The sequence below is a fragment of the Chelonus insularis genome, unplaced genomic scaffold, assembly GCF_013357705.1.
Source record: "Chelonus insularis isolate UGA/USDA-ARS -01 unplaced genomic scaffold, ASM1335770v1 contig_94_pilon, whole genome shotgun sequence".
NCBI classification, from domain to species: Eukaryota; Metazoa; Arthropoda; class Insecta; order Hymenoptera; family Braconidae; genus Chelonus; species Chelonus insularis.
In genome coordinates this window covers 1,855,772-1,875,036 of record NW_023276783.1, presented here as the reverse complement: position 1 = coordinate 1,875,036, position 19,265 = coordinate 1,855,772, and the positions used below count along the sequence as shown (strand labels likewise).

Here is a 19,265-nt window from a genome sequence, read left to right as displayed (position 1 = left end):
TATTTTCAGCCAAACTCCATGAATAAATAAACAACGTAGAAGCACAAACGTTGAAATATCAAACCATCTCAAAAGTTTAATTTATAAATTAAACACGTGAAGCGCCATTGTACATAACGATAAATCCGGGAAAAACAACAACGTGTGAGAAAAATATGGAACTGATCCTATCCGTTAACCTCACATAAGTGAAAAATTGAGAGAAATTTAAAATATTATTGTAAATTATATTATTTATTCTTGTTTGTTGTGCAAATAATATTCTAAAATGGCAGTTATCAAGCTTCTTGATTCAGTTGAGCGGCTAAATGACATATCCGATGATGCTAATAAATTGAATGAAGAATGTGATATTATTGCTAAAGGTTAACAATAATACTTGTGCATATTTCTCTAAAATAAGAAATTTATTTAGTAAATCATTGATTATATAATATTATTCTTAATAAAAATATTGATATTAATTTATTAATAACTTGCAGATATTGCATCAAAAAAGATAAAATTATTTCAAATTATTGAAAAACTAGAAAATCTTCTTACTAATCAAGATATAAACTTAAGACAAAATGGGTTAAATGTGCTGTCATCAATTCTGGCTAAAATTGACAAAACATTTCTAAATGAGCAAGAAACTAAAGTACTAACATCATTTTATTCTATTCGTCTTAAGGATCATCATTCATTGATTCCTAATGTTATTCTCGGATATTTATCAATTGTAAGTTAATTAAATCTTTTTCAATAACGTAGAATCATTGTTCAATACTAATTTTCAGATACAAATGACAGCATTATCGATGGAATCAGTAATTCAAATATTTCATAGTCTTTTTAATGAAGTTCGATGTCAGTCAGAATTACAAGAGATCAGACATAATATCTATCTTATTATAAAAATAGGACTGACGAACCATTCAAGTAGTTTAAAATTAATGGGTCCTGATTTTGTTTATGGTGTTATATCTTCTATGGATGGCGAAAGTGATCCACGAAATTTAATGTTGTTATTTGAGTTCTTACCTCAGTTTATAAGTGAATTTTCTTTGGGTCATTTAACTGAAGAAATGTTTCAAGTTTTAGCGTGTTATTTTCCTGTGGATTTTAATTCTGTAAGTTAACTTCAATTAAGATCTATACACAAAAAAATACAATTATCTTTTTTTTTAGGCGGGTTTAGAAAATAAAGAAATAACTCGTGAAAGATTAGCCCAGGGATTAGAAAAATGTTTAATATCTGCAGCTGCATTTGGAGAATTTTGTTTACCATTGATTGTTGAAAAATTAGATTCTGAGATAAAAAAGGCAAAACTTGATTCTCTTAATTTATTAATACGAGGTTCACTCGTTTATGGTGCTAAAATTCTTCAACAACATATGGATGAGATATGGCCATTGCTAAGACGTGATTTATTAACTGGAAATGATCAAGAAATCAAAAGTAAAGCTCATGAAGCCGTTGATCAAATTATTTTAACGATCGGCGATGATATAACTATTTTAGAAGAATACATAAAACGAATTTTTATTGACCTGAAATCTAGTTTAACTGATGTACAATTGAGTTTATACTGGCCATCAATTAAAGTATTAGAAACTATGGCAAAAGCTCACAAAAATGCATGTGCCCATGTACTGAAAATTACAATACCATTATGCTTAGGACAATACACCACTTCTATATCAGATTCTGTGAAAATCCACATAATTACGAGTTTTAACAATTTTCTCGATGTTGCTCTTAGTTTTGAATTACAAATACAAGGTATGTGTATGCATCAATGGTCAGTGAATGAAAAAATAAATAATTCATTATTTTACAGATATTCCAGAATTATCTTGGACAGATTTACCAAGTCTATATTTGAATGAATTGAATACCAGTAATCCTATCTTGAAATCTAAAATAATTGAGGGTTTGTCTATACAGAAGCTATCATTAACCCCATCTCAACGAGAATTAATTTACAATAAATTATCTGAAATAATTGATAGTGACACGGATGATATTGTAATAAATTCTTGTTATAAATTCCTGATTGCTACTGCTAAAGATTATACGGACGAAATACTTCAGTTAATAGATCATAAATTAAAAATTGATACCACTGATGAAAAGAAAATCCAAAAAAATCGACTAAAAACATTAGCAGCTATTTCAAAACTAAGTAATATTGGACCAAAAATTTTAATGATATTTAATGAAATTGTTACTTCAGATGATGCAGAAATGCGATTATTTTCATTGAATTGTATACAAACAATGTTACAAAGTGAAAATTTTGAATATGACGTTCATGAATATTTATTCAAAAACTGTCGAATTTTATCTCGAATTTTAGACCATGAAAGAATTAATATTAACAAACATGCTGAGGAAATTTCGGTTATTTCACAAATTTTAAAATTAATTTTAAGAAAATTGAATGCAGAAGAACAAAAAATGGTTGTCGACGATCACTTGAAAAATTTTCAAGACAAAATGGAAGAAAATATACAACTAATAGAAGGATTAATTACACCATTGATGTCTTGTAATATTTATCATTATTTTGATTTTCTAATAGAACGACTATTATATATTACCATAAATGGTACACATGAAAATAATCGATTAATATCCTGTAAATTGAGTGCTTCATTAATTAATAAAATGACTAATGATCAATTAGAAAGAGTATTAAATATTATTCGAGAAATGGTTGTTGATATTTTAGAAAATAGTGATGACGATATGGAGAAGAAAAAAGCTGCTGTTATGCTTAATATATGGTGTACTAAAGCTTTAATTACAAAAGGTCATATAAAATCACAAGAGTTTTTGGATTATCAATTGAATATTTTAAAGAATGAAATCATTGGAGAATTTGCTGGAACACAAATTAAGACATTTGTTGATGATAGTGATAGTACATTAATTGCTGAAAATTATTGTATTATAAAAATGTTTTACAAACAAAGAATATTTCAAAATATCATTAATCAAAATGAATTATTTAATAATATTGCACGACAAAATTATTTAACCGCTTTTGTGTATTTAGCTGAAGCAATGTCACAAGAAATACTCTTGATGCATTTATTCAAGGTTAGTTATTTTTTTGATTTATTTTATAATCTTAATATACTTGGAATAAAATCATCAGCAATCCACTTAAAAATACATTGCACATGCTAACTTTAAAATTGAAGCCGATTGAAACATGACACTCATTCTTGATGGTTTTGTTTTATAATTGGATAAAACTTAATCTTTTTCTTATTTTCTGCAGATTGTTCCTCTACTTATTGAGTCACTTTCTCTCGATAATCGACAGTTAATATTGTCAACATTGAAAATTCTTCAATTATTATTAAAAACAAAGCACACGATTTTTATCGATCTAATTCAAAATTTCATACCCACATGTCTGAAATTGACAACTCATTCCAATATGGTAAAGAGATTCTTATTTAAAAAAATGTGTATATAAAAAATCATGAGTGATCGCATAACAATTCTTTATTTACAGAATGTTAGAATTGCAGCACACGATTGTCTTTATAGCTATTGTGAATATCCTACAGTATTTATAAAGCCATATAAGGATGATATTTTGGAAAAACTATCTGAGACAATTGACGATAAAAAAAGATTAGTCCGCAAGTCGGCGGTAATGACAAGAACTCGATGGTTTCTCGTCGGTTCTCCAGGCGAACCCGAATAATATTTATTTTTTTATTTTACACATATCTTCTATGTACATAGAAAACAATTATTATACATCATCTGTACTTTTTTTTCGTACAGCTCAACTTTATACAATCGATGTAATGATATAATAATTTTATAATTTAATAAAGATATTGATTCGCTTAATAGTATTATGTGTCTTTTCAAGTAGCTCAAGTGAATAGTATAAATCATGATACAATAAGTCAGAATGTCTGACGGTAAGGTATTTTGATCTAAAATTTATTTAAAATAAGAATAACTTTAAAAAATATAATTGTATAAAATACGATATGGAATAGTTAAAACTTGAATTACTTATTGTTAAAGGAGTGGCCAAGTTCGGTGGTTATAAATATGATGATGGAACAAAGTATGTTGGCGAGTGGAATAGTAAAGGAGTAAAACATGGTGCAGGATCTATGACTCTACCCGATGGTACTAGATACGATGGTGGTTTTCAAAATGGTCTGTACTCTGGTTTAGGAGTTATCGTTTTTCCAGATGGTGCTAAGTAAGTTATCAGAAAAATATAAATTTCAATATATTACTTATCACTGAAAATTCCAGATACGAAGGTGAATTTATGCAAGGGTGGTTTCACGGTCATGGAGTATTTTGGCGAGCTGATGGTATGAAGTTCGAGGGCGAATTTCGTGGTGGAAGAGTCTGGGGTTTGGGTGAGTAATCTTTGTTTATTACTACATAGAATATAGTTCTATCATATTAAAAAATTTTTTTAGGACTGGTTACTTATGCTGATGGTTCACATGGATTCCCAAGGAATGAAGGTTTCTTCCAAGATTGCCGCTTAATTCGTCGCCGTCGGTGTCCAGAAATTATTCAAAAAGCCCAAAAAGTATCCATGATGGCACGTGCTCAGTGTTCATAATAGTTTAACTGTCTTTTTAGTTATTTATAATGATCGGAAATTTTTTCATCTATTTGCATCTTGATAATATAGAAACCAATCACTTTGGTATACAGTAGTTTTTTTTTTTTAGATAAATGTAATAATAATTAGAATCTTAAATGGCTGAGTCTGTAAAATCTGACGAACAATTTGAAAATTAGTATTGCAGCACAACACTTTTATTTAATATTACTGGAACGTTTACCATTAATTTAATTTACGAGACAGCCACATAGCATAAAATTAGTTTATTGCTTGTCAGCTTTTGCAGCTACCTCAGTGATATAGAAATAATTTAGAACTAAATGTCTTATACGTTCAACTGAAACTGACAATTCTGCAGTTCTGTACGCAACCCCTTCAACATATGAATAATAAAGAAAGAAATTAAAAACATATGTTCTGCTATAATTCTCACAAACAATTTGCTTGAATATTTTAAATCCACTTGTCTGCTATTATGGGACAATTTGCTGAATACTAAAAATCTAAGTAATTTACTTGTTTTGTGAGACAAAAATGACTACAATAAGAAGAATATTTGATAGAGAAATAATTGTCATTTTAATTGAAGGGCAATTTACAGTCAATTTCATTACTAGAGCTACCAATTATCTAACAACTTTCGTAAGTCATTGTCAACGTAAATTCTATAAAGTAATATTTGATTTTATTGATTGGCAATGGCTGTATTGCCAGAAGCATTTTTCATGCTCACTTCTATTGGACTTTGGAAGTCAAAAAAGTGGGAAACATGGAAGTGTATACTTTATTATAGTTACACATTATTTCTGGCTTATCATTTTGTTACTTTCTTTTGTTTTGGATTCTTGGGATTGATACTTTTTTGTACCGACTTTATTGATTTAATTACCAACTCTTCTATAGTCATCACAATGTTCACTGTACCTGGAAAAATGATTACAATTATTGATAATCGAAAAAAGATCTTGAACTTTGTAAAAATTTTTGATCAGAAAGAATTTAAACCTCGAAATGAATATGAGAAAGAGATATGCAATCAATACGACAGATTTATTAGGTGACTATCTAAGTGTAATTCTTTTAAAAACAATAATTTCTAAAAATCATAAAAACTAAATTTCTTCAGATATTCAATTTTACCTTTTTATTGTAATATATATGATATTCAATAAATATATCAACTTACAATAGATTCAATACCTGGGTTTATGTGGTTTTCGTTCAGTTATCAGCAATTATTTTTGATATAAATAAAATTTATGATAGCCAACAAAGTGGTTCATTACCTTTCAAAGCGTGGTATCCTTATAATACTCAGTCATCAAATATTCACTTATTTACATCGTATCAGCAAGTTATTACAGTATTCATGTGTGCTAATGTCCATGTGGCATTTGATGCTGTACTTTTGGGAATGATGGTACAAATTTGTTTACAAATAAATATTTTAAAATATCGTTTCAAAAAAATGCTCCTCCAATTAGAGGAAACCAATGTTCTACAAGATCAAAGCATCATAGATCATAAAATCATCGAAAAAAAAGTTTTTATGGATTACACTAAATTTCACAGCACTATTCTTAGGTTTATTTATATTAGTAAATTTTTAATTATTTATTAAATGGATGGTTATTAGTATTTTATTATTTTTTTTACTGTTACAGTATGGTTGATAACATGGTGGAGATTTTTTCCTTTATCATGCTAGTTCAATTTTTTTGCAGCTCTTTAATTTTTTGTACCAGTGTTTATGTTTTATCACAAACACCAGTATTTACAACAGATTTTTTAGCTTGCCTTGTATATATTATCTGTATGTTTTTTCAAGTATTCTTTCCATGCTATATTGGAAATCAAATGACGATTGAGGTATTGTTTAGATTATTTTTGTGTACAACACATAAAATTAAGAGAAAATTATATTTTTATTATAACTTTAGTTTTCGGAGTTAAACAATGCCCTGTATAGTACCAACTGGTATGCATTGGGCACTAATGTCAGAAAATACATGAATTTTATTATGACAAAATCATCTAAGCCTGTTGTATTCTCAACTGGACATATAATTGCCTTGTCACTAGATGCATTCAAAAATGTAAGTACGAAAAAATTAACAAAAATATTTTATTGCAATCAATTTTATTTTCAAATTTTATTTCTATTTAGCTCTTGAAAATATCTTATACAATTTTCAATGTTTTTCAAAAATCGTCTTGAGTAATTAACTAAAATATAATTGTAATTATTTCTAATGCTATAATTTTATTAATAAAAACAAAATAATCCTTCTTTCGATTATGTACTGGTCGTAGTAAGTTAAATTAGAAAATTTCAATTATTTATTTTTAAATTAACAAAGTGCACTATCAAGTAATTTACTATAATTATTTCTTATTATTTTTATCATTGTTACATGAATTAAACAATAAAGTTATAAAAAATAGCGGGAAGATTACAATTATCGCTCGTCGATAATTTGATATCAGAAAATTATTATCAGAATTTACGTAACCTATAAAATCGGCACAATTGCAAAGTTGTTTACAAAAAGAACAATATCAAAAACATCACATTGTAAATATAAATATTTCTGTTAGTAATTATGATTAAGGTGTTCTAATAATAAAATTTTTTGAAGACATTTGAGAAGATTTACATTATAATTAATAAAATTGACTAAACGGTTGAGGTAAGAGACAAATAAATACTTTTTGGAGTAACATTGAGGTTACTCTATACATCGTTTAATTATCATTATTAATCAAATAAATTTAATGAAACATGATAATTCAGTTACAATATGGAATCAAGAACTGAATTTAAAATTAAGAACCCACCAACGGATGCAATCTCTGCAGTCGAATTCGGTCCGAATTCAACACAATTTCTTTTAGTATCGTCATGGGATTCCACTGTTCGGCTTTATGATATTCACACCAATTCTATGAGGTTAAAATATAGTCATGATGATCTTCCAGTACTAGATGTTGCCTTCCAGGTTAATAAAAAATATTTCTTAACCCATCTTAAAGTCAGCGATCTTTTAAAAAAATATTATGGTTTCAGGATGCTGTACATGCCTACAGTGGTGGCTTAGGAAATACGTTAAAAATGTATGACATAAATGCTAATGCAGAAACATTAATGGGTACACACGATAAAGCAATAAGAAAAATAGAATATTGTTCATCAGTGAATGCCATATTAACTGGTGGATGGGATGCGGCTGTTAAGTTATGGGATCCCAGAACGCCTACATGTGTTGGTACTTACTTACAACCTGACACTGTATTAGCATTGTCGGTGTGTGGAGATAAATTTGTTGTTGGAACAGCGAAACGTAAAGTTTGCATTTGGGATTTAAGAAATATGGCTGGAATGTTTCAAAGACGAGAGAGTAGTCTGAAATATCAAACTAGATGCATTAAAGGATTTCCTAACGAACAGGTGTGTAATAGCTAATTTTATGAAAGTAATGTGTATAATAACATAGTCAAGTAATGAATTATAGAATAGTGGAACTAATATATTAAAAAAAATTTTTAGGGATATGTTTTAAGTAGTATTGAAGGTAGAGTAGCAGTAGAATACCTCGATACGACTCCTGAAGCACAAAAGAAAAAATATGCATTTAAATGTCATCGAATTAAAGAAAATGGTGTTGAAAATATTTATCCAGTAAATGCAATCAGTTTTCATAATACTTATAACACCTTCGCGACAGGAGGATCGGATGGTTATGTCAATATTTGGGATGGTTTTAATAAAAAGCGTCTTTGTCAATTTCATAAATACAATGCGGGAGTTGCAGCATTATGCTTCAGTCATGACGGTTCAGTTCTAGCTATCGGCGTATCATTTCTTGATGTAGAGGAAACAACACCAAACGTTCAAGATGAGAAAGAAATTTATATCCGTTATGTAAATGATCAAGAAACTAAGCCAAAATAAGTGTGTAAAAAACGAATAAATTAATTTTAAGTACCGTTTTTAATATATAAAATAATTTTTGTAATTTATTTAAGCTAGTGTGAAACAATTTTTTTCGACACTGGACATAATTTTAACAATAATTTTATTACTTTTATAATTTTTACGTAAGAAATCACAGACATTATTTTCAATGTACAATATTGATTGATCATAAATTTTCATTAAACTTTTCAATTGATCAATTATTAACAGTCATAATTAGATGTAATATATAAAAGTTTCTATTTTTCTTATTGAAATTTTTCAACATAATTAAAGTAATAAAAATGTTTTAGATCTAGTTTTCACCAACATTAGAGTCATTTATATACAATTGCTAATAAAAAAAATAAATTTTGTACATTTATAAAAAAATTTCAGAGCAAATTTAAAATTAAGAGAACAGCGAATTTGATTAATCGTCTATCAATATCTATTTGTGTTACTCTTTGCATTGCTGTTAAATTTGTATAGTTATTGCAATAGATATAATATTGTTTTCATCTAAATCTTCATTAAATCGTATACATTAAATTCGATGATATAAACAATAAAATAATAAAACAAATAAAAAAATAATCAATCTCATCCATTTACATATTTTCTTAGCCAATCGCGAATCAGTTCATTTGTAGTAAAACTTATGCCAACTGCCACTGGACCCTTTACCCAATTCATTGTTAAACCTTTGTAAAATGCCATGATGCCTTCCTCTCTATCATAGGTATATAATAAAAAATATTTTAATCAATATTTAAAGAAAAAAAATTCTCCCTTGAAAATATTATTTCATCGAAATAATTACTTACTGATATATTTTTAGGGTAGTTGATATTGTCGTATGATAATGAGCTCCTTTAATAGCAGAAGTTTGCATTCGTCGCCTCACAATGTCTAAAGGATAACTTGCGGTCTGACCAACGGCTCCCGCTATCGCCCCACAGCTAAGGGAAGCTACTGTTGCAATTCCAGGATGACTTTGTACTCTTTCTTCTGTTTATCAACAGGTGGGATGGATCATTTAACACTTTTATAGGTCCGGCATTTTCTGATCTCTCCTTCATTAATATTATTATTAATATTTATTGTTAGCGCGGAAATGGGGAATTATTCTAACTGCAGATTAATTGAATGTTAAATAAATGATTTTGTTTTAATTTCATTTTATTATAAAAGATTTAATAGAAAATTTAGTCATCTATACTTTTATCTGTTATACTATTCAAAATGATGATGAATTAAAGTATTTATTATTTTTTTATGTGACTGAAGCGGAATACTAGTATATTATTTATTTAGAATATTGTCTTATTTACTAAAGCTTACCTTTTATAAATTTTTTCAGCGTGTCATACGTGTAAAAGCTACATCCCGCATATGGAATTACTCCAAGAATTGATGCAGTGAATCCTCGATAAAATGCCCAGAAACCTTCACTCTTATATATTTGTGAAAATACTTTGATAAGCGTTGAATATTCAGCTTTCTGCGTTACTGCCATGCGTGCCCGCGCAAAATCTAATGGATAAGTGAGAGATGATGATGTTACACCAGCTAATGCACCAGCTATTAGCCCTTTAATTGGCTCTCTAAAAACAATTTCATCATCAAAATATTTCAATGATTTAAAAAGGCTGTTGGTAATGAGGTAAGTGTTTACAACATACGTGCTTTTGTTGTCAAGTCTTAATATTATTTTCCATTGTTCATATGAGGCAAATTGTATGGCAGAGTAAGGCACTATTCGTACCATAGTTGCACTATTTCCACGCCATAGACTTAATAATCCTTCTGTTTTATATGTTTTTATTAAAAAATCCACTGCAGCACGTGGAGAAAATGGCATCTTAGAAATTTGAAAATTAATTTTAGTTCTATCTAACGGTGCTATTGTTGTTTTTGCTAATGCACCTGCAATAGCACCAGCCATTAAACTTGTATAAAGTCGTTGTGATTCTGAAATATTGACTCGATCATTGTGCTCGTCATCATTGATCTTAAAAAAAACAAATAAATCCTTTTAATAATAGATTGCTTTTGTTTATCAGTAACATACGCGTATAAATACTTATCTAATATGAAATTTTCTTACCAGTTTATCTGCATTATTATTGTAACCTTCAACATTGTTGTTATTTTTAACATTTCCTGACATAACTGATACTTGAATGTGTTCTAAAATTGCTTGACTTTTTTCTACTGTACCAGCTGTTAATTGACTATTCATAATTTTTTAGAATATACTTTCAGTCAAAAATATGTTAATTCCTTTGTTCATTTTCCATCACAAGTTATTGTCAGAATTTACCTGCACAATGAATTAAAATGTCAAGTTATTTGACTTATTTAGTAATCAATTACAATATGAATTTTATTTTTATTAATTAATTAGGTTACATAAAGATAATAATAATCTCTCACTACATCTCTAAAATATTATGCAATTAGAGTAATGTCAAATTTTATAAATTATGTTTAAATAGGTCAAACAAATAATTTTGTGAAAAAGGAAAAAAAATACTGTTTACCTTAGAAATTCACTTATTTGTTGTTAATTTTTATTCAACAGAGTAAATATTTGTACGAGTTTTTCGTTCATTTAAATAATTATTACTTTTTTAATTTTTCTTTGTTTTGACAGATTTTTTTTAAACGATTGAAGTCAGATGAATATATAAATTTTTTTAACACAGAAACAATTGAATGGAATTACTATGATAATAAACAATTAACTTGGAATTGTGAGTGATACTGAACGGAATGATCAGAATTACATCTCTGCACTTTGATCAGAGTAGGATCGCAACAACGTCATAAGATGACGATCATAAAAATTCAACATACAAGGTTAGAGAAGAAAAACAAATAACTTAGTGACGTCATGTCTTGATCATTGATTTCAATACTTGACTTGTAATTATGTCATTTTTCAGAAATAGAGTTAGAAAAACATTAATTATAATTAATAATAATTGAATTAAACACTTTATTTTTATTTAATTTGAAAACTTTTAATACATTTAACATTTTCACTGTGGAATCCATTGTTTTCTAAAGAATAGTTAAAAGAATACTAGTTCAGATGTCAGGAAAATACTATTCTATTCAAATTAAATTACGATTAAAAAACTCATTTAATTTGTTGCGCAGGTTTTTTAATGAATTCTATGCAATAAAAAATTATCAACAGTACATTAATTAAATACTGTGATAAGTTAAAGAAAAAATTACATAAACATTTTCATATAAATAAATGAATTTTTATGTATACAATTTCCTATTTTTTAATTTTTTATAGAATTAGATGCAAACTGGTGAGGGAAGCGGAAACTATATGAGAATGAACTCGTGGCACTATCACTACTGTCAACATAACCCATCATAAATAACAAAGCCCTTGAAACGTCAAATCTTGTACTCATAAAGTAAATATTTATAATTATGGTGAGTATTTATTCATATTTATCATTTAATTTATTATCATTTATACATAAATTGTTAATTACTTTATTTTGTAGGCAAGATATTTTAGAGAAGAGGATATCGATGGTAAGGAAAAATTAAAAAGATTGTATTTACATATCAACAAGTTAACATTTTACTGTTATGTCGACAAAAATTACTAATTCTAATGATTACTATTTTATAGAATTTCGTGAATGTTTTTATCTTTTCACACAAAAAGGCCAAATTACCAGACTGGAAGAATTAACACTCATTATGAGATCACTTGGGTTGAGCCCAACAATCGCAGAATTAGATAAATATTTGAAAGATAAAAGTAATTTTAGAAAACATATTGATTTGATTGATTTAGTCATTTTTACTTAATTTATAAATTTATTATATTTTTAGATGGAAAGATGTCATTTGCAGATTTTTTAGAAGTTATGCATTTGCAAACAAGAGCTGAAAATCTTCCAAAACAAGTCATTGATGCTTTTAGAGCTGGTGATAATAATCGGAGTGGAACGATATCAGGAAGACATTTAGCACATTTATTATTAAATTGGGGGGAACGATTAACTCCAAAAGAAGGTAAGTCTGAAACATCATAAATCATTCATTCTAATTTCATCTGGTAATTTTATTAAAATCATTTTTATAATTATTTTCAAAGTTGAGCAAATATTCCGAGAAGCCAATGTATCACGAAATGGACATATTAAATATGAAGATTTTGTTAAAATAGCTTGTGCTCCGGTTCCAGATTATTATTAATTTACAAATTTAGGATTAATTAGCAAATATAATTGTAAAAATCGTGTACCAAAATGAATCATTCCAATGAAAAAAGACTATTTTGAATACGTTTGAATATTTTTGTAAGTCATTTATATGAAATTGTTGAACAAAAATTTTAATGCAATACAAAAAAATTGCCAATGTACTTAATAAACTTTAAATGTGTATGTAAATTAATAAATTTTATAATCTTGAATTGTTTTTCATATTTTATAACATTATTTTATTTTTTCAAAAAAGCACAACAACCTAAAAATAAATTGAGACTTATTATTACATAATTATTGAAAAAAAATAAGGAGTAATTAGTTAAAGTTGTAAGGATAAACAAATTGTGTAGAAAAATATCTTCATCAAAAAACTGAAAAAAAAACTAAAGTAATGAGAATACTCCCTCTATATTCAAATTATTAAAGCTTCGGTATAAAGTGTAAAAATGCAAGTTCGAAAACAACTCAATGTTTATCTGTAAAAGAAAATTAAATCTTTCGAAAAAAAATATTACATTACTACATTTAGAAAATTAAAAAATTAGAAAACACTTAAAATGTCTTGTCGAGGAATGAACAATCTTTTAACTGGAGTTGGAAAATGTTTACGTTTTAGGTAATGTAGGTTGTATGAATTTTTACAACAATTAAAAATATACCATGCTAATTGATATTTTTATCAACTAAATAAATTTAGCTACGCAAAATCAATCGATATATCAAGAAACTTCAGTGAAAAAGCGACAATTGACAATAAAGAAATTGTTCATCATGGAAAATTATCAAATTTATGGTGGGATAAACAAGGACAGTTACGACCTTTACATGCATTCAATCCTTTACGAATTCAATTTGTAAGAGATGGATTAAAAAATGTTGGATGGGAAGAATTAAATCCTAGTAAGCCTTTAGAAGGTTTGAAGATTTTAGATGTTGGTTGTGGTGGAGGAATTCTTTCTGAACCATTAGCAAGAATAGGTGCTAATGTTACCGGTATTGATGGATCAGAAGAATTAATTAATACAGCAAAAGAACATGCTTCTTTGGATCCGGCTTTAACTGATCGTTTGAAATATATTTGTACGTCAATTGAAGACCATACTTTAGAAAATTCCAATTATTATGATGCAGTTGTAGCATCTGAAGTATTAGAACATGTTACCAATAAGGATTTCTTTATAAAAGTAAGGTATAAAAATTTCTATAGATAAAGAGAGATTACAAATTTATCCTATTTTACAGTGCTGTGTTGATGTCCTAAAAGTTAATGGATCTATATTTATTACTACAATAAATAAAAACTTAGTATCATGGCTGGGTAGCATCATTTTAGCTGAACACGTATTAAAACTAATACCAGTTGGTACTCACGAATGGGAAAAATTTATTTCTCCTTTGGATACTCAAAGATTATTAGAGAAACGTAAGACATTATTTGCATAGTTTAATATATATTTTAATTTATAGATATTTATGTTTCTATAACAATATTAGATGGATGCCAACTAAAATTGGAGCATGGAATTTATTATAATCCGTTAGTCAATGATTGGTCTTGGACATCAACAACTGTAAATAATTATGCACTCCATGCAGTCAAAATATCTTCAACTTAATTAATAATTCCAGTATAAATAAACATCAATTATAAATTTTTTAGTATTCATACATATTTTGATCAACAACCATTTTTCTACTATATTGATTATCGGAAATATAGATTGCTACATATTTGTATATTTATGTATAATGAAATTTTACACGTACTATATATTAGTGGTGTTATCTCATTGGTTGAGCTTAAACTTGGTAGATCCACCCTTTGTACATGAAAATGCTTAGCGTCAATTCTTCCAGTCCTCTATCCAGCAGACAGTGTATTCAATCTATAGCATACAACAGCACACAATTTTCTTTTCTCAATTGTGTGTGGATAGTTAATACAGTCAGTGTTGTGTATGTATGTTGTTGACAAAAAAATTACAAAAAATTCAAGTTTTTTTATTTCATTTAATATTTTTATTAAATATTGACCATTAATTACCTGGATCTCAACTTTATTTCGAAAGTTTAAGTTATAAAAATTTCATATCTTCAATAAATAAAAAATAAATACAAAACAATATTATTGTAATATTGAAAAAATTTTTAAAAAATTGAATTTAAGTGTAAAGTTGATACAATGGTTCTTTCACAATGTTACGTCTTTATCAAATATACCCTCGTATTCGTCAATCTTATATTCTGGGTAAGTTTATTTTTAGTCTACGCAATTTTAGAATCACCGACGAATTTATTTAAATATTTTTTTTAAACAAAATTATATACTAATTCATCAAATATTCATTCATTCATCAGTATAAATATGAACGTTTCAAATGAAATTTACAATATTCAAATCAAGTTTATATTTATAATAATGACAACAAAATAATCACCACTCTTATATTTATCATATAGCTTTTTATATGTACATGTTTAAGTGTTTTGTTCAGTTATTCAATTGATAGTCTCATTTGCTTACGTTTTATCACTACTGTTTTTATTTACAATCACAACAGTTATCTGTACGTAAGCATAAAACAAATATGTAACATTGTATCATAAATTATCATATCGTTATTACTGTAACAATAAGCAATTATACAAGATTATCAATTTACTGACAATAACTTTAATGTTAATTGAAAATTAGATATATTAAATAATACATCTTAAATGATTCGAAGTATGCGTGTAGACGTTTTATGACTTTAGTTGCAGGGGTCTTTAAGACAGAAAATCAAGCACGTTATTATGTGATAAAAGGTGTAGATAATTATAAAATTGCTTTTTTAATAACCGAGGGTGGCTGTATCGATTGCATCCGGGGTTTTACGGGAAAATGTCTCTTTCTTTAGTTTTCATGATTCCCTTGAATGTCTCTCTCTCTCTCTATACTATGTCTACCCCCTCTTGGACATTTCCATTTTCCCCTACTTTCATAATATACATATGTAAAGTTGCGCACCATTATATTCTCTCCCATGGCTACATAGTTTTTATGTATGTTTTTACATAGGCATATAATTCCAGCTTTACACGTGTGTTATTCAACTAATATTTTAAAGTGTGTAATCTGACTTGAAGCAAGGGATCGGCGAGTTCAGAGAAGATTCATCGCTATCCGGAAATAGGTCGTGACCTGAAAACATTCTGCTGATGATAATAAATCCAGAGAATGAACTGCATTGATATGCCTTATAGACTTTCTGCGAAAATATTTAAAAGTATTGTTCTGTAACATCAAAATCATCAGGAATGTTTAGGATTTTTTTTTCAACAATGATGTCATACGTTATAAAAAATTGCATGATTTCATGATGACGTTACTGAGATATTTAAATCAAGAGAACTAGAGAATATTTTAGAAAATCTGTAGAATGAACAAGAATTGTACAAATGTTCTAGTAAGTGAGAATGAACCCATTATTGACATTTACAAGTTTTTTTATGAATTATATTGATATCAAAACACGTTATGTTGATTGTAGGATCATTTTCGCCCACTTGAACATTTACTTCGTGTTTTTATGTTACTGTTATGTTTTATACACATTAATATCACACTGAATTTATTCATTCAAAAGCTGCGTTGGCCGATATTTTTATAAAACTAGGGTCCGTTAGTCTACTATCTAGATGCATGGATATTTCTTACGAAAACAGTTGGTATGGGAAGGGAATTTTATTTCCAGTTAATCCATGTCTCTAAAGTCTCTTAAGGAATACCTTCGAAATATTTTACATCAGGATTATTCATTATACAGGATTGAATTTTGTAACGCCACACCTACTAAAAATCATGATAAAACTATTTTCCCTCTATTTTAGTTGTTGGTGGAAATTTAATTTATACGTTAGCTACGAAAATATCAAAGACTATTTCGATAGATGTTGAAGTCTTCACACGTTTATTTCAATCTTTCGTTTATAGAATAAGAATTAGAGATTCAAAAAAGTCAAAGACGTTACAAGGTTTCAATAAAAAAATACTTATTTGAAATTAATACACAATATATATTTCTTTTTATACGATGTTTGAGATAGTAAATATTAGAAAATCTATAAATAATAGATGAGAATAGAAATTCTAGCTTTCTAGGTGTGGAACAGATTGGATGACCTATGATTTTTATTATAACTGGTCAATGGCCTGTGAAATTTAATTGCAATTCAGAGGTTAATTGTGTTACTTAGTTTAATACCGGAAGTATGAATGATGATGAAATTGAACATGAAACTTTTGCTTATGCTTTAAGCGTGTAATTGTACACAGGAAAAAAATATTCTGCTGTTGCATCAGATCAAAAGTATGTTCCTGCAACTGGAGAAAGATGTCTAATAACAGATAAAATCTATAAAAAAACGAAATCTAGAATGTTAACTACAATGTTATATATTTGTCTTATCAAATAATAATTTAATGATCCAACTTGGCAACGTTTTTTTTTTAGGCTCTCGGATTATCATCAGTCATTCTAGCATCATGGATGTTAGTAGACCAGACTTTCATGGTGTCTATTACCCAAGAACAGCACAACTATTATACAGGATTGTATATGATGCTTGCTGCCGGGCTTCTTTTATTAATGGTCTCCTTCCTTGGATGTTACGGTGCTTTCCGTGAATCTCAATGTCTACTAGTTGGTTTCTTCAGTTGTCTTCTCATTGCTGTAGTTGCTCAAATTGCAGCTGAAGCTTGGTTATACACCAATCGTGATCATATTGAACCTTTAGTTAAGACTGCATTTATGAACACAGTTAAAGTAAGTATTGAATATGCATCAAGTATTTTATTTAAATGAATTATCTGAACAAACTGTACGACACATACATTTTTGCAGAATGAATACGGAGAAATTGATCATCGCACTCAAACAGTAGATTCTATTCAATCTAATTTATATTGCTGCGGTGCAAGTGGACCGAGTGATTGGGCAAGTTCTAAATTCGGCAGTTCCAGGAGTTCTAGTGGTGCTCTAAGTCTTACTGTATCTAGTCCTAATAATGTTTACACGATTCCTGAATCCTGCTGCAGAGACAAAGACGAAAGTCTGTGTGCAACAGCTCGAAAAATTAAAGTTGCTGATACTATTCCATCAAATATTTATTCTGAGGTAATTAAAGTCAATTATCACTACATAAATTTATATTTATGTTGTATTATCTTTGTGTATTGCCTTTTTATTGGATTTGTTTTTGTAATTTTGATAATTTTTTTTTATTTTAGGGTTGCGTTGATAAGCTCATTGACGTATTACGTAATCAAGGCTGTACGATTCTTGGAGTGGTACTGGGTCTTGGACTTATTGAACTAATTGGTCTAATATTTTCACTTATCCTTTGCTGTGCAATTGGCTCGTCTGATCGATATAAAGCATAAAGAAGCAGTAATAATAGGAACAACAATGACAACCTTAACAACGTTTCATCCATTATTAGAGTTTGATCCCGTGCCAACATTTCGATCGACTTTTTTTATTTGTTTTTTGTCGACGCTTCATTTTTAGATTATGTTAATGTCATGATAAGGTATGAATTATTGACATTTGCTAAGAAATCAATCGTCGAGTGCTCACGAGACTTATTTTTGAATTAATTTTAATGATATAGATATTTATTTCGAAAATATGATGAAAATTGATTTATAATACTGAGGGAAACAGATAAAAAAATACTTGCAAATCAGAAAGTAAACTGGTACCTGTGTTTATAAATTAAAATAATAATATTAGGATGAAATGAGAAAAAAAAACAACCAAGCATAAAAATGAATGCGTTGATGTTGCTACCAAAGATTAATGTTTTTATGTTGGTAATAATTTTTGAAGTCGCATTCCACTTGAAAATAAAAATATGCTAAATAAAGATTAAAATTTAGAAACTTGCCAGTTATCGGGAAGTACTCATGATTAACTAAAAATGATAAACATTTTTAATTTACATTTTTTAATGACATTCTTGGAATCTCTTTTTTGTAACGGGTTTTATTCAGTATTTATGTAATTGCCCGCTGAACTGATATACATTTTGGATATTTAATAATAATTTATATTTACATATATATAAAGAATTTTTTTAATAAAAATATTAATATTAATAGCATTTTATTGATGAGAAAAAAATATATTTACATAATAATATAAATTATATAGATTACTTTTTACACGTGAGCAGCTAACGATTTTTAATATTTTTTTACTTAACAATTCAATTAACGAAGTAAATATATTTTACTTGCCAAATTTTGTTAGTAAATATTCAAATCTAAATTTTGTAACGCTTAATGCATTACTAAGTTTATTCAATTTTCTATCAAATATAAGTGTCTCAAAAAAAATATTGTAACAAAGAATATATATATATTGATGTACTGAATAGATAAATACAATTATTAAGAAGGAT

At 27.7% G+C, this 19,265-nt stretch overlaps 8 protein-coding genes across 8 annotated transcripts; 7 read left to right on the top strand and 1 right to left on the bottom strand.

The window, feature by feature from the left end:
- The first annotated feature begins 22 nt into the window (after positions 1-22).
- Positions 23-3,854, top strand: Mms19 (MMS19 nucleotide excision repair protein). The gene is made up of 7 exons (XM_035093140.1): positions 23-365; positions 483-721; positions 780-1,112; positions 1,171-1,765; positions 1,824-3,088; positions 3,273-3,437; positions 3,513-3,854. The coding sequence occupies exons 1-7, from the start codon at positions 269-271 to the stop codon at positions 3,705-3,707; spliced, it is 2,889 nt and encodes a 962-aa protein (XP_034949031.1). The 5' UTR covers positions 23-268; the 3' UTR covers positions 3,708-3,854.
- Positions 3,855-3,884: 30 nt separating this feature from the next.
- On the top strand, positions 3,885-5,021 carry rtp (retinophilin). Its single transcript, XM_035093156.1, has 4 exons — positions 3,885-3,933; positions 4,043-4,226; positions 4,283-4,392; positions 4,456-5,021. The coding sequence occupies exons 1-4, from the start codon at positions 3,924-3,926 to the stop codon at positions 4,602-4,604; spliced, it is 453 nt and encodes a 150-aa protein (XP_034949047.1). The 5' UTR covers positions 3,885-3,923; the 3' UTR covers positions 4,605-5,021.
- A 136-nt stretch (positions 5,022-5,157) lies between these two features.
- LOC118072906 (odorant receptor 94a-like) lies at positions 5,158-6,828 on the top strand. Its single transcript, XM_035093074.1, has 5 exons — positions 5,158-5,667; positions 5,877-6,194; positions 6,275-6,479; positions 6,551-6,706; positions 6,778-6,828. The coding sequence occupies exons 1-5, from the start codon at positions 5,309-5,311 to the stop codon at positions 6,826-6,828; spliced, it is 1,089 nt and encodes a 362-aa protein (XP_034948965.1). The 5' UTR covers positions 5,158-5,308.
- Positions 6,829-7,113: 285 nt separating this feature from the next.
- On the top strand, positions 7,114-8,679 carry Bub3 (mitotic checkpoint protein Bub3). Its single transcript, XM_035092787.1, has 4 exons — positions 7,114-7,300; positions 7,405-7,609; positions 7,678-8,058; positions 8,158-8,679. The coding sequence occupies exons 2-4, from the start codon at positions 7,412-7,414 to the stop codon at positions 8,560-8,562; spliced, it is 984 nt and encodes a 327-aa protein (XP_034948678.1). The 5' UTR covers positions 7,114-7,300; positions 7,405-7,411; the 3' UTR covers positions 8,563-8,679.
- A 407-nt stretch (positions 8,680-9,086) lies between these two features.
- On the bottom strand, positions 9,087-11,250 carry DPCoAC (dephosphocoenzyme A carrier). The gene is made up of 6 exons (XM_035092786.1): positions 11,112-11,250; positions 10,676-10,891; positions 10,251-10,579; positions 9,910-10,172; positions 9,393-9,576; positions 9,087-9,298 (listed from the first exon to the last, which is right to left on the bottom strand). The coding sequence occupies exons 2-6, from the start codon at positions 10,808-10,810 to the stop codon at positions 9,169-9,171; spliced, it is 1,041 nt and encodes a 346-aa protein (XP_034948677.1). The 5' UTR covers positions 10,811-10,891; positions 11,112-11,250; the 3' UTR covers positions 9,087-9,168.
- A 55-nt stretch (positions 11,251-11,305) lies between these two features.
- LOC118072711 (calmodulin-like protein 4) lies at positions 11,306-12,956 on the top strand. Its single transcript, XM_035092788.1, has 6 exons — positions 11,306-11,430; positions 11,882-12,027; positions 12,102-12,132; positions 12,233-12,364; positions 12,439-12,621; positions 12,704-12,956. The coding sequence occupies exons 2-6, from the start codon at positions 12,025-12,027 to the stop codon at positions 12,802-12,804; spliced, it is 450 nt and encodes a 149-aa protein (XP_034948679.1). The 5' UTR covers positions 11,306-11,430; positions 11,882-12,024; the 3' UTR covers positions 12,805-12,956.
- A 301-nt stretch (positions 12,957-13,257) lies between these two features.
- On the top strand, positions 13,258-14,798 carry Coq3 (ubiquinone biosynthesis protein COQ3, mitochondrial). Its single transcript, XM_035092920.1, has 4 exons — positions 13,258-13,434; positions 13,516-14,002; positions 14,061-14,241; positions 14,313-14,798. The coding sequence occupies exons 1-4, from the start codon at positions 13,376-13,378 to the stop codon at positions 14,432-14,434; spliced, it is 849 nt and encodes a 282-aa protein (XP_034948811.1). The 5' UTR covers positions 13,258-13,375; the 3' UTR covers positions 14,435-14,798.
- A 130-nt stretch (positions 14,799-14,928) lies between these two features.
- Positions 14,929-19,200, top strand: LOC118072805 (CD9 antigen). The gene is made up of 4 exons (XM_035092921.1): positions 14,929-15,066; positions 17,315-17,626; positions 17,705-17,977; positions 18,091-19,200. The coding sequence occupies exons 1-4, from the start codon at positions 15,001-15,003 to the stop codon at positions 18,241-18,243; spliced, it is 804 nt and encodes a 267-aa protein (XP_034948812.1). The 5' UTR covers positions 14,929-15,000; the 3' UTR covers positions 18,244-19,200.
- The last annotated feature ends 65 nt before the right edge of the window (positions 19,201-19,265 follow it).

Coding starts and splice junctions, on each gene's coding strand:
- Mms19 (XM_035093140.1), top strand. CDS start 269: ATGGCAGTTATCAAGCTTCTTGATTCAGTTGAGCGGCTAAATGACATA. Junction 366..482: donor ATGTGATATTATTGCTAAAG/GTTAACAATAAT, acceptor AATAACTTGCAG/ATATTGCATCAAAAAAGATA. Junction 3,089..3,272: donor TCTTGATGCATTTATTCAAG/GTTAGTTATTTT, acceptor TATTTTCTGCAG/ATTGTTCCTCTACTTATTGA.
- rtp (XM_035093156.1), top strand. Junction 4,227..4,282: donor GTTTTTCCAGATGGTGCTAA/GTAAGTTATCAG, acceptor TGAAAATTCCAG/ATACGAAGGTGAATTTATGC. Junction 4,393..4,455: donor TGGAAGAGTCTGGGGTTTGG/GTGAGTAATCTT, acceptor AAATTTTTTTAG/GACTGGTTACTTATGCTGAT.
- LOC118072906 (XM_035093074.1), top strand. CDS start 5,309: ATGGCTGTATTGCCAGAAGCATTTTTCATGCTCACTTCTATTGGACTT. Junction 6,195..6,274: donor TTTCACAGCACTATTCTTAG/GTTTATTTATAT, acceptor TTACTGTTACAG/TATGGTTGATAACATGGTGG. Junction 6,480..6,550: donor GAAATCAAATGACGATTGAG/GTATTGTTTAGA, acceptor TTATAACTTTAG/TTTTCGGAGTTAAACAATGC.
- Bub3 (XM_035092787.1), top strand. CDS start 7,412: ATGGAATCAAGAACTGAATTTAAAATTAAGAACCCACCAACGGATGCA. Junction 7,610..7,677: donor TACTAGATGTTGCCTTCCAG/GTTAATAAAAAA, acceptor TTATGGTTTCAG/GATGCTGTACATGCCTACAG. Junction 8,059..8,157: donor AAGGATTTCCTAACGAACAG/GTGTGTAATAGC, acceptor AAAAATTTTTAG/GGATATGTTTTAAGTAGTAT.
- DPCoAC (XM_035092786.1), bottom strand. CDS start 10,810: ATGAATAGTCAATTAACAGCTGGTACAGTAGAAAAAAGTCAAGCAATT. Junction 10,580..10,675: donor ATAATAATGCAGATAAACTG/GTAAGAAAATTT, acceptor GTTTTTTTTAAG/ATCAATGATGACGAGCACAA. Junction 9,577..9,909: donor GCTGAAAAAATTTATAAAAG/GTAAGCTTTAGT, acceptor GTTGATAAACAG/AAGAAAGAGTACAAAGTCAT.
- LOC118072711 (XM_035092788.1), top strand. Junction 12,133..12,232: donor TAGAGAAGAGGATATCGATG/GTAAGGAAAAAT, acceptor ACTATTTTATAG/AATTTCGTGAATGTTTTTAT. Junction 12,365..12,438: donor TAAATATTTGAAAGATAAAA/GTAATTTTAGAA, acceptor TTATATTTTTAG/ATGGAAAGATGTCATTTGCA.
- Coq3 (XM_035092920.1), top strand. CDS start 13,376: ATGTCTTGTCGAGGAATGAACAATCTTTTAACTGGAGTTGGAAAATGT. Junction 14,003..14,060: donor ATAAGGATTTCTTTATAAAA/GTAAGGTATAAA, acceptor CCTATTTTACAG/TGCTGTGTTGATGTCCTAAA. Junction 14,242..14,312: donor TCAAAGATTATTAGAGAAAC/GTAAGACATTAT, acceptor TAACAATATTAG/ATGGATGCCAACTAAAATTG.
- LOC118072805 (XM_035092921.1), top strand. CDS start 15,001: ATGGTTCTTTCACAATGTTACGTCTTTATCAAATATACCCTCGTATTC. Junction 15,067..17,314: donor TCGTCAATCTTATATTCTGG/GTAAGTTTATTT, acceptor TTTTTTTTTTAG/GCTCTCGGATTATCATCAGT. Junction 17,627..17,704: donor CATTTATGAACACAGTTAAA/GTAAGTATTGAA, acceptor ACATTTTTGCAG/AATGAATACGGAGAAATTGA.